This window comes from Manduca sexta, unplaced genomic scaffold (genome assembly GCF_014839805.1).
Source record: "Manduca sexta isolate Smith_Timp_Sample1 unplaced genomic scaffold, JHU_Msex_v1.0 HiC_scaffold_3083, whole genome shotgun sequence".
NCBI lineage: Eukaryota > Metazoa > Arthropoda > Insecta > Lepidoptera > Sphingidae > Manduca > Manduca sexta.
The window spans coordinates 3,270-16,547 of NW_023594113.1; the positions used below are offsets into that span (position 1 = coordinate 3,270).

The window sequence follows — 13,278 nt, forward strand, 5'->3', positions numbered from 1 at the left end:
ATTCATCATGTGGTTTCGAACAAAGGATGGAATGATAGTCCATTGAAAAGTTACATTTGGGGTTGCGTTTTTTAGAGGACGCAATTTTATTTTTTTTAAGTGTAGGGGGGGTCATTGTAAAGCTAAAACCAAGTTTGTGGGGTCGCCACCCTTGTCCCACGGCCACCATCTTGGAAATAGCGGTTGAAATGGTTTTTACGATGTATCTCTTAAACTATTTATCTGACAAAAAATTATAAACATTTTTTGTTGCAAATTAAATTCTCTACAACTTTGGTCCAGTAACTTTTTGTCGTAGAACTATAAATAAAAAAGTTACAAGCGAAAATGTTAAGAAATTCAATGTTATAAGCAATGTCCATTGCAACGTCATTAGAACGTGTGTTTATAAGGTTCATAATACTTTTTTTTTGTACTCTCATTACGTACAACACAAACCCGCGGTTGTCGGCTTGTACGCGAATTACTTGGATCCTGAATCGCTTTGGCACAGACGAAGCAATTGTTCACAAAAACAATTTTTTACGAACTGTTTCGGAAGTTACTGTACATATTGCGTGTTATTGTTATTACACCTCAAAAAAATAAAATTGCGTCCTCTAAAAAACGCAAGGTAAGGCCTAAAAAATGTAACATTTCAATGGACTATGAGTCATGAGGAATATTTATGAGTATGAATATTCATATTTGTTTGTATTAATTGGTTGAAATATGACAATGACTGTACAAGATGCGGGATAAAATCAAGCTGACTCGTAGCTTCCATCGAAAATACTGCCTGATCTCTATGAAATATAATAAACGAATGTATGGTAGAATTTTTCCTTTTTGCAGGTCTACAGAAGAGTTCACGATGGCATATATTTATCTCTTAAGGATAATTTATCAAAGCTGTCCATTTTAATGTTTAATGGTCACGTACCCATAATGTTTTATTTGGAAACCTATTAAGATGGTAACGATATCAACCTTTATCAAATTAAATACGTTAATTATCTTAAGCATTTCATGCATATTATATTGCCTTTTACGCCATTCAATTTAAATTAATATCTTATAAATTGTCGCAAAATTAAAACTGGCACGACAATATAAATTAGAACCATTTCACACTAATGCGCACATTGAGATGACACTATTAAAGAAAATGAAGGCATCAGCTACCGTAGCGACGCCGGGGCGAGTCGCTACTCCAATACAAAATCTATCTGATTATCTTATTATTTCATAACATTGATTTATTAGGTACGATAAATCCATATTACGTATTGTTATTTTTTTGATAAAGAATTGTTTGTATGTGCGTGTGTACTACACACACGCACATACAAACAATTCTTTTAGAAAAAAACAAAAATGTTACCAAATTTTTATTTGCTTTTTATATATATATAGTCCGTATTCCAAACTGTGGCTTTACCATGCTTTACACCCATACCGTGAGAGTTACAAATAAATAATACCTACTTGCCTTCTTAAAATATGTAAGTATAATATATTAACCTATCTCAAAACAAACAATTGATCAGACAATTGATTTTGAAACAATAGAGCGCAGTTAGATAAATATTTTGATCAACAACATTCACGTTTGACAATGTATCTTTATTATAACGACACAAAGACCCTTACGGCCACGGCGCAGAGTTCACACACTAAAAACAAATGTTCAAATATTAAAATGATAGCCTTAAAATCCATTATTATTATTAATATTGTGATAAACGAAATAAAAGTGATTGATTTATTGGAAATTCCATCCGAACAAACAGAAAAAAAAAGATTGATTTAATAGATCTAACTCGACCAACAATGTGGAAGGATTTAGAAGACTTCTATGGAGCTGTTGATCGTCGTTGGTAAGTATTTGACTTTACTACATCCTTTTCTATTCTTAGTAATTGGTAATCCGGATTACGGAAACAAGAAGTGTCATAGTGGTAATATTATTTTTCAATAACTTTACTGTCTTTTTCAATCGTAGGAAAATATGTATGAACTGCGGTTTTCCCAGCCTAGGTACAGGCATGCATCTAGAACTTCCAGGCACATCAAGCTCAATGCATCCAGCGGTCATACCTACGGATTATTTGATGACGCGATGTGAGTATCATGCGCTTATCAACGCATACGCTGAACAAAACTGCATCGTTTGGAAAAGTATAACTTCTTAGAAATGTACTTAGGTATATCATCTATTACATCTTATACATGTATATACCTAGTCTTGCCATAAATATTGTAATAAAGAAAAAAGAAAATTGTTAACTGCAAATAACATTTATTACTTTTACAGTGTGTCAGTTTAATACATAAATATAAAACAATTAAAAATATAAAAAGCTTATTCGAAGTGGTCTCCATTGGCTGCAATACAGTCCTTTAAACGATGAGGCCAGTTATCAATAGAAGCACGCACTCTTTCCATGGGAAAATTCTTCACTGCCAATCGTATAGATTGTTTTAGGGACTCAAATTATCATGGCGTTTAGAGCAAGCTGTACTCTCTAAAACTGACCACAAATCATAATCCAGCGGATTAAGATCGGGACTAGACGACGGCCAGTCTTCAGCTCTGATGAAGTCCGAAACGTTCGATTCCAACCAAGACTGCGTGGACCGAGCTTTATGACCCGGCGCCGAGTCTTGCTGGAAGGACCATACTTGGTTATTGAACATGGTGATGTTAAGGGGCTTAACTACCTTCTCAAGAATGGTATCTTGATACACTTGTGCCGATGTTTTGATACCTTTTTCACAAAAATATGGCTCAGTCACTCCTTCATAGCTAACACCCCACCAAACCATCACTGAAGTCGGATAATGTCCACGTTGCACTCTGTCGACTAATTGGGAAGCTTCCTTAGAGCTTTGAGCATAAATACGGTCATTTTGTTTGTTAAAATGTTGCTCAATTGTAAAAATTTTCTCATCCGTAAACAAAATTTTTCTGTGACCTCCCTTTGCGTACCGCTTCAGTAGTTGTTTCGATTTTACCACCCTATTCTTCTTTAAATTATCAGTTAAGAAATGGCCAGTGCGTCTCTTATAGGCTGCAAGTCCTAAGTCATCTTTTAAAATACGCGACATGGTTCTAGGTGCTATCTTCATTTCCCGAGATAAAATCTTTTGCTTTCGGACAGGATTTCTTCGAATTCTTTCCCTTACTGCTTTGACCACCTTTTTCGTACGAACACTACGTGGACGGCCAGATCTTTTCTGTCACAAACAGAGGAGGTCTCATTGTACCTATTAATAGCCCGGTACACAAACATTTTACTAATACCAAGTGTATGGAGAGTTTTAAAAATTGCATTTGGCTCCATACCTACTTTGTGTAATGCTATCACAGCGATTCGGTTCTCTTTATCACCCCACACCATTTTAATATCGCAAAATATTTTACAATGTATTGGCGCCAAAATGAGAAAACACAATGAACAATCGTATAAAAATGACAGATTCGAAATTCAAATGTAATATTTTTTTATAATTAAGTGTAACAGTATTTATGGCCAGACTAAGTATAAGACATCAGGCGCCCTATATACTTTGAGCACTTTATAAATCTAAATCCAAGCTGGCAAAACCGTGGGCACAGGTAGCAAATAAATAAATAGATGAAAAATAATTTAAATAGGCATTTGATAACTGTGGTAAAAGTATCTGTATGCGTAACTACTTTCTACAATCCCTTCCACTATTTCAGCAATAATCGAAAAGTGCGTAAAATAAGCATTTACCTTTTTTACAGTAATTATAATTGACGTGAGCACATTAGCTCGAATAGACCCGGCCATGATCTTGACACTAGATGTTGCACTACAATGGCTTCCCTTGAAGCATGATCCGCTGGAACCCACACTACTTTTATTCAAGTTTGGATGGAAGGAAGAAAATTACCCCCAGGTCAGGAGTTGCATTTGCAAAGCTCCAGGTTAGTCATAACTATTTACTTATTACGAGTTGCTTTAAGTATAAAAGTAAAATTTTGTGATGAAACACGAGTACTAATTAAGTGTCTAAAGGAAAAGTGTAAAAAATCGCTCTCTACCTTATATCTTGTGATGTGATATTTCGATTTTATAATCGAAAAATCACATGAGATTGTGATATTTCATATCTAGATAAATACTTGCATTCTTCTACATTCTACAATTTATTATTTTAATAAATTTTGCAAATATACCAGAATACTGAAAAGATATAATGTACCTATTATATTATACAATGATAGGTACTACGTACATCAACATCAGAACATCATAGATAAATTAAATGCTGAAATTATTTACTGGCGAAGACTGTGATTTTTGTATGATAATTGTATTTAACAACTCTGTAATGAGTTGCCAAATTTCAATTAGGTAGATATAATATAATATTATCAGAGGAATCACGAACTGTTTATTATGATTATTTTATTACTCATATCTCCACATAACTTTAACGAAGACTAGTTTTTCAGCATCATTTATTTCTGAGATTCATTACATAGCTCATTTTAGCACGACAGTCAGAAAGTTGATTTAAATATATCTCACCATCATGTACAAAATGATGGACTTACTCTTAATTTTATTCTGCATAGTGACTATCCAATCGAATATAATTGGTTCGTTTAAAGCTTAAAGTATCAATTTATCGAAACTCAAATTCAAAATTTTCTTTATCCAAATTGTCTTTCACATGCTCTTTGAATCGGCATAAACTTGCCACCGCTTCGGAGCGTGTTATCGCTGCGACGAAAAAGCGATGCAAAAAGCTCCCTCAGCAACACGGTTTGTCGATCTATTTCCAAAATTTCATAGTACATCATTATAATAAAAAAAAAATATCAGTGAATTATTATTATTTTAGGTATAAGTTACGACCTAGCTGCATGGATTGCAAATAATCTTAGTCACGTGGTGGGTGTAGCCACGGATGCACCTACATTAGAATCTGAAGAAACAAGGGAATTCACTAGCAGAACTGTATCTAATTTACTTGGCAAAAACGGCGTTTATATGATTGAGAATGTGAACTTCCGAAGAAGATTACCAGGTGGGTCATCATTAAATAATACCTTAGTAAACGTAATATATTTTGATATGGATAGCAAAATATTCGCCTCGGTGGCGTAGTTGTATACGGTATGACTGCAATGCTAAGATTTTGAGTTCCATCTCCGGGTCGAACAGGGATATTGTTTTTCTGGAATTTGTGCTCGATATGGCGATAGGCACGCCCCTTATCTCATAACGGCACGGGATACACACGGCGAAAAGTGGGTGCACCAGTTGCACCTCGGCCTTCCCCTACGAGGATAAAAGGCGTATGTATGTGTACATAGCGAAATATCTACATAAACGTTTTTAGATACCTAATACTATAGTGAACGTTACTAGGATTTATTATGATAATTATATTTATTCTGAAATAGTAGGTTAGAAAATGTGTTACTTATACTTACTCCTTTATATATCTGAAGTAGTATTCTAATTTTGTATGCTAACACATACAATTAGGAACCGACCAACTTACTTGCTACTCGCATAGATAAGAATATAAGCAAGATGCAAAACAATCAGCTTTTTTATTTTCCAGAATACGGGTGCATGGCAATCGCTATGCCTTTAAAGCTATTAAACGCCTACTACGTCCCAACTCGATTGACAGCATTTTGTTCCACGACAAAACTACCAGTAGTGTTGGCTCTTAGCAAGTTTGGTAGAGTCCAGAAACCAGCCACCAGCAGAGTTTACGACGTTAATTTGGAAGAAATACTTAATTGATTCAAGCTATTTCTGTTGTTTGAATCTGCTAATGCAATATATTGAATCTTAAAATTACTTTAATTTTACTGTAACCTTGCACTAATTTCTCTTAAGATAGATCGTCTGTCTCTTAGGTAAGTGACCACTCAGAGATCATCACTCCACCTAATTGGAGGGCATCCTACACTACGTTTACCAAGTCGTAGTCTTCAGTTGAGAACTCGTTTACCCATTGTTTGTCGGTTCTTCGATAAATATGGCCTGCCCGCTGTCACTTCAGCTTGCTAATCCTGTGTGCTATGTGTGACTTAAAGAATAACTAGGGTAAAAAACACAATGTTGAATAAATAAGCTTTATTTTTGGCCAAACTATTACATTGCATAAAACTTTAGACGTACATTATTCAAATTATAATTACTAGTGTAAAGAAATAAAAAGGAAGAGCAAGAACTTAATGCATATTTTCTATTGTGAAATCAGAAACACTTGTAATGACCCCTTCATACTTGAGATGGTATCAAAGCGGCTGTAGAAACTATGGTAGTATCCAAAATGCGCGTAAGATACTATGAGCGCCGATTATCCCATATTTACAACCTAAATTATAGGCACATTCTACAACTGCTAGTATGAAAAGCCCTGTTTTATTTAGAATATTGTAAGTTACAGTTTCAGAAATAACTATAATTATAAAAATTACACACAAATGTGAGTATATATACGTAAAAATGCAATTCAATAAAATGTAGTTATATCTCTACAATTCATAAAGGGAAGCCTTATTTTAAAATATGAAGAGCACCAGTGGAGCCACTGAAGCACCTTCTATCTTCACGCTTAAGCGTACATGTACCTGAGGGCGAATGTACTTTATTGCGAATGCCTTAATCTAAATTTACACTATGTATGGGAATAGCTGTGCCAAGCCGTACCCCAGCCTTATGCTTCTAAATGCCTTGTACAATATTGATCCTCCGAGCTTTGCTTACGTTATTTTATGATCATTTTGACTCGACCAATAAAATGCTTAGCCAACTAGTTCTCCAAATAATTTGACCTTCGCAGTCAATTACACAAATTTGTTTCAGTTTGTGCAAATTAATGGCAGTTTCCTGTCACACAGCAAAAGGCAGGGGCAGCGAATACAAACCTCTCGCACTTTATTCCATGTATTAATACTTTCATTATTGCCCCGATTGTTACTGGCACTGGTTATAAAGAAGCAATATGTGAAATATTAAAAATAGACATATCTTTGTATTGGTGCACCCATACCCTTAAGTATATATTTTTAAACTCTAAGTTTTGGTACTTACATGCTGAATTTTCTACAGTATTGTGACCTATTTGTGATACAACTCTTCAGTTTTTTAAACGGGGGTAATTTGAATCGTCTATTCTATAGTCGATGTCGATAGTAAAGATGCACAAAAATATCGATAATCATAGACTCCCGTGTTATTTTATTATAGTTGTAATATCAAAATAATTTCATTAAAAATTCAAAATATTGAAAGTATTGATAAATCAATAATATATATTCCATGATTACTATATACTAAAGAGTAAAATATGTTATCGACATCGACAATGCTATCAAGAAATTTAAAATTAAAGGAATCACATTTTATTCAATCTATATTTTAAAATGCAAAGTTACAGAAAACTACATTGAAATTACTGATCAAATTCAGATGTAAACATTCAAAATGCATGCAGGAATGCCGGTGTTAGCACGACAGTTATCATTCTACCTTCCCACTTGCTTACAATATTAGGGAGTGTTTAGGGACTAAACGTAACAAAGATACGTGAATCATTATATTCTTAACTCTTTCGACTTGTGACTAAAAAGTTCTTAACTTTTATGTGATTGTTGATCGTCTTATTTTGCCACAAACGTATTGAATGCTGCAAATAATAAGAAATATATTTAGCCAAGAATATCCGGTTTCCATTATCGACTTTCAACGCTCGTCTGACTTTTTATGCATTACTTGTCTATGTAACTCTAATACAAACTACGTCTTTCGTAAATAAAAAGCATAAACATACACCAATGTATGCACACTGCAATTTTCCTTTGACCATTTAGAAAAATAGAAAACATGTCTCGTATATTAAGTTTATATATTGCCCAGATGTATATAAAACGTACCTACAATAAGTAAAATTTTGTAACTGTATATTGTGAAAATCTTAAATACTCTACGTACAGTAAGGATTTTTTGGAAAAAGTTGAACATCGTAATAATACATTGTATTTGTAAACCTACTTTATGTCTTAATTTCATTGCTTTAAGAACGAAAATACAATGCAAATATAAGTAATTTCACATGGTATATAATCACAATAATTATTTTTAAATGTATAATATGGGTAATACTAACGAAATGTGAAATCCGCTTGACAATATGTGGACGTTAAAATTCATGTACTTAAAGAAAATCACACATTAATACTAAACACTGCCATCAATGACAATCCTCTATAATTTTTAAATTATCGTTAATAACCACCAAATAATGTAAAAACCTATTAATATTTCATAAACAAATGGTTATACAACGCTCGGCGTTTTCTGTCTTTTATCGATAACAAGAAAAATAAAACCTAAATGGTGAAGACTTAGAATTGAAATACAAATTTCCATAATCAAAGTACTTTTGATAGTGTAAGGAAAATCAAAGTAAAATTAGAATAAGTGTGAAAGCCAATTTAATTCCGAATCACTTAAAGCTAGTGTTGATGAGCATTGCACAATCCATGCATCCACATATTATCAGCGATTAAATACAATCTAATTTGTCAGTATATTTACTTCGCACGCAGTTCACGACAACTGGATTGGACGCGGAGTAAAAATACGAAATCTGTGCGTTTGACTCGATACATTCTATAATGTAGGTGAATTAAAATTGAAATCCCTATGGCACAGACAGTAAAAGTTAATACGCAAATTATACATCGTTACATCCAACCCAGTCTGTCTGCTAGCCGAGCTATTTTAATCTTTCCAATCCTTCTTGATTTCGAAAGACCATTCCCATTGGAGATGGATATTCTTGTCGTCGTCGGTGAAAAGGCTGTTGACGGTGTAAGAGCCCCTCGCCATGAGCCCTGAGGGAGCGTCCTCTGGAGGAGTCGTGTACGACTGGATCTCCGTCTTGGGGGGGTAGGAGCCCACCATGTGGGTCATTTTGTCCACTGAAATGAATTATTGGTTATTAAAGTGAGTGAAATCAAGTTTGAGCCCTGTCACAATCAACAAGTACGTTATTGAAATCTGAAAATACAACAAAGAATCTGATTCTCATTTTTTATCAAATTACATAATTTTATCACTTGATAATACGGCGCTTAAGAGATATTAATTTCTGATCCATCATTTCTTATTTGATAAAATATTTAAATAAAACAATGTGACAAGGCTCAAATGTCAAATGTAAATTACTCCCTTATCACCAATTAACATTTTCATCTCTGTTTCACTGGTCTATGACATCTACCGTCTTGCTAAGTGATACGAGGTGAAAATGTTTATAACAATAAAAAACTACAATGTTAACGTTTTTGGGTAATATCTAAATAGGTATACATAAGGTTTAATATCCAAAGTCACTAGTTGGAAGAATCAATTTTGGAGTTAGGGTACTAATACATCTCCAGGAGCTGAAGGATGTGGACACATGAATTAAGTCCATCAGTAAAATAAGTGCAGTGTATTCATGTGCCCTATACCAAAAGACATAAGGAAACTATCGACACACTTTTATCAATATTTTTAGCAATTATTAATTTCTGCCTATAACTAAATTAATGTAACTTTGACCGCCATAATTGAAATATGTTTTTCTTATAACGAATATGAAAATCTTGTGAGGAGCTTGGGGAAATATAAAAAACTCCTTTATACATAAATTACTAAATAAGTTTTAGGATTACAACATCAATGACAATCATGCGAAAAGCTTTAGGAAATATTAAAAAATTCCTTCATAGGTAACTTATTGATCTAGTGGGATTACAACACCAGTTATGTGAAATGTGCGTTTTTTCTTTAATTATCGTTTTAATTAAATTGTGTAAAAAACAGTGTCTACATGTGTAAATTGAGAATTACCGTGTTACAAAGGTAATAATACCGTGTTTTAGACAAAATATCAGTAAAACCAACTAAATGTTTGGAAACAGCTTCGAACAAATGCAATAAATATATATCATTTCATCTACTAAGACGCGCCTTATTACTTTCTCTGATCGATTAGTGTGTGTAATCAGCATAAGTGCACACGCACACTACGATAGATAGCGTCGGGGAAAGTTACTGGATCAATCCCATTATCCCATGACACCCCGCAACACCCTCGCTCTAAAGGTGGTGGGGCGCGTCTTCGTGAATGAAATGATCTATACTTAGTACTATGGCGAATAACACACGGTAATAATCTTAATACATTGGTGGTAGATTATGAAAAATTTACTTGATTGCTACTATAATTTTAAACATCAATTGCACTTTAAAATAATTATAATTGGTGAATACAGGCCACATTGAGATCATTTATCGTAAATTGCATAGATGCATTGCTGAATTCGGGTTTGAAGTATATTGACGCCAGTATATGACAATGCAACTAGACAAGCGCAGGCCAGTGGCGTGCAGAGCCTTGCAGTTCACGTGCTGTAGATAAGATAATTTCCTACAATCGTTAAGGCAAACAGAAAGAAAAAAAATATATATGGAAATGATCCTAGCGATAGAATTATCGATTGAACATGTTATACATTTTTTTGTTTTATATTAGGGCTAATGATTGTAGAAAAGCATCTTATCTTCAGCCCAGAATATAAGTTAGCAGCGTTCTGTTTGACACTGTTTATGGGCATTAGTGACGCTTGGCATCAGACAAACCGTTTCCACATTCAGTTATAGGAAAATATATCATATTACAAATATAAATAAAGAACATTTTACTTTTACCCGACATTGAAATAATTACAAAGTGTCAAACCAAATAGGGACAACTTCCCTTGTTGATACACCTCTACGTGGCCTCAGTTATTGTATACGATTGTTGAATTGTGTTAATGTGATGTTGCATACAATACACGCTACATATAGACAGACATACGTGCACAATATATGGAATAAGTTGTGTTAGCTTCTGAATACTAATTTACGTACCAGGCACTGTCCGCGTATGCGTGGAAAAACACAATACAATATTAGATATAGTCATAATAATCTTATTACATTATTGTTGTATTATTTATTAATTTATATTGCAAAACTCAATTCTAATTAAGGAAAATAATAAAAAGAATGATAAATAAGTATTGTAATATACATTTTGTATGAGTTTTATAATTAACTTAGAACAGGAAAGTCACAATTTAAAATATAATTAGCTTAGTCTTTCATAATAAGTAAATTTTGAAATATCGCGAACACTGAGTGGAAAATCTCAAATGTGACTCCAATTGAAGGCGTACTATCTACTTCACTATATTTTGACTAAAAAAAGAATCCGCCTCGTTTAGAACATTATCATCTCATTTTAAACACAGAATGATAGACCAAAGCATTATTAAGGTATTGCTTACTAATTGCTATATAATCGCGTAAAGTTTCATGTCACAATGAATTCTTTTGATCAAAGGAACATAAAATTCATGAGCCCTCATCGTACTAAAGTTTACACAATATACGGAAAATAATATAACATATGACACTAAGTCTAATCTAACCGGAGATTGTATTAAAAGATACCAATAGGTTTTTTTGGCAACGATCGCGCAAATGAACCAAACAGTTCGGCTACAATGTAACAGAACAAACACGACACCGTGGTGCGTGTTCTTTTGATTATAATGCTTGTGGTTTGTCAAGATACGAAGTCACGTCATAGTTTTTCGACCAATAACAAAAAGACGTGAGACACTTGTGCCGTGTTTATTCACATTTTTTAAAGGTCCAGGGGCCTTATTCTCTATCCCGCACGTTATTTTGACAGTGCGTAACAAGCACGTAACACAACCCATCATGTTTAGGACTATAGAAATTTGGCTTACAGAATACCATTCCACACACATTTCTCGAAGATAACATGACACGGCCGCGTTACGCGTTTACACTATCATACAGAATCAGGGCCCTGAATAGTTTTTTGAAATGCTTACAAACGACTTGGTTTTAATTAGTTTATTCTCGGGATCGGCTTTAATAATATTATTAAGTTTGGGATCGTTTATTGATAATATATCGGAAAAACAATATTCTAACGGATTTCTCAAAATGCTATTATTAGTTATCAGTGTGAAAACTGAGTAGTGAAATACCAGAATATTATAATTTTATCAGTCTGTAATCAAAGTTTTACAATAATTCTAATTATTTTGACTTCAACAAAAAAAAATCAACTCTTTGAATTTATCATTATCTATCTGCAATCTTTTAACCCCTACTTTCGTATAAATAAAGGTTATAATCACCTGGAACGCCAAGCCGGTACGTCTTCTGGACGTACTTGAGCCCGTGGACGATCTCGCGCTGTACGATAAAGTCGATCCTTATCCTGTACTGAACGCCCTCCTTTATCACAAACACCTGAAATATAAAATAATCATTTTGTTAATATATTGGCAGTGAAACAGTATAATTATTATTAATTAGTAATGGATTTAGATGCGAATGCAATGTGATAACTTCTGTCTGATCGCTAATCAGTACAATTGCTTCATAATATGATTATAATTATAAATAAATATCTACCCATTTATCATTTACTTCATTTAATTATTGTATTTTACAAATCCCAAAAAGGCAACTTACTTATATTGCATAAAATATAAGAAATAAACTCTTTATTTAGATAAAATTATTAATTTATTAAACTTGCAACCAATGGCTATTAAACCTCATTTCAATATAAATTTTATTCAATGATTAATCCTTCTTTCATAAATTGACGGCATATGTAATATTTACGTTCTATTTTCAAAACATCTTAATTTATCCTTTTAGAGGAGAATTATAGCATTATGTGTTAGCGATCATGACTACGCAACGAGCAACTAATGTTGCGTAAATTCTGATTAGAGGAACACTTGAGAGCTGAGTTATCGTGATCTTTGAACATCAAACTTCAGATATAATCTATACTAATATATAAAGCTGAAGAGTTTGTTTGTATAAAACAGGCTAATCTCAAGAACGACTGAACCGATTCTGATTTTTTCCCTAATAGGAAGCTACATTACTCCCGAGTGCTATAGGCAACGTTTTAGGCCAGAAAAGTATTTATCTCGGAACAACTTTCTCAGTCGCAGGCAAAATCCTAATAATTGAAATCTGTATTAAGATCATTACCAATAGCAAATGTTTGAAAATGACGTTCCTTTTATTTCATAGCAAAGTTCACTATTGTTACTATTTTGTATGTTCTAAATTATACCCTATGTCATCGGTACCTATATTTTCCATGTTTACAGTGGCCTGTGGAATGGACTGACAT

The 13,278-nt window shown here is 33.4% G+C and overlaps 2 protein-coding genes across 2 annotated transcripts; one reads left to right on the plus strand and one right to left on the minus strand.

Annotated features, from left to right (window-relative positions):
- The first annotated feature begins 1,386 nt into the window (after nucleotides 1-1,386).
- On the plus strand, nucleotides 1,387-5,831 carry LOC115441559. Its single transcript, XM_030166380.2, has 5 exons — nucleotides 1,387-1,859; nucleotides 1,985-2,103; nucleotides 3,755-3,937; nucleotides 4,861-5,046; nucleotides 5,590-5,831. The coding sequence occupies exons 1-5, from the start codon at nucleotides 1,813-1,815 to the stop codon at nucleotides 5,775-5,777; spliced, it is 723 nt and encodes a 240-aa protein (XP_030022240.2). The 5' UTR covers nucleotides 1,387-1,812; the 3' UTR covers nucleotides 5,778-5,831.
- Nucleotides 5,832-6,098: 267 nt separating this feature from the next.
- Nucleotides 6,099-12,371, minus strand: LOC115441560 (rho GDP-dissociation inhibitor 1; the record flags this gene model as incomplete). Its single annotated transcript, XM_037446489.1, is given in 2 exon segments — nucleotides 6,099-8,968; nucleotides 12,257-12,371. Coding segments are annotated over 2 exon segments (315 nt in total), but the record flags the coding sequence as incomplete, so codon positions are not given.
- Between the last annotated feature and the right edge of the window lie 907 nt (nucleotides 12,372-13,278).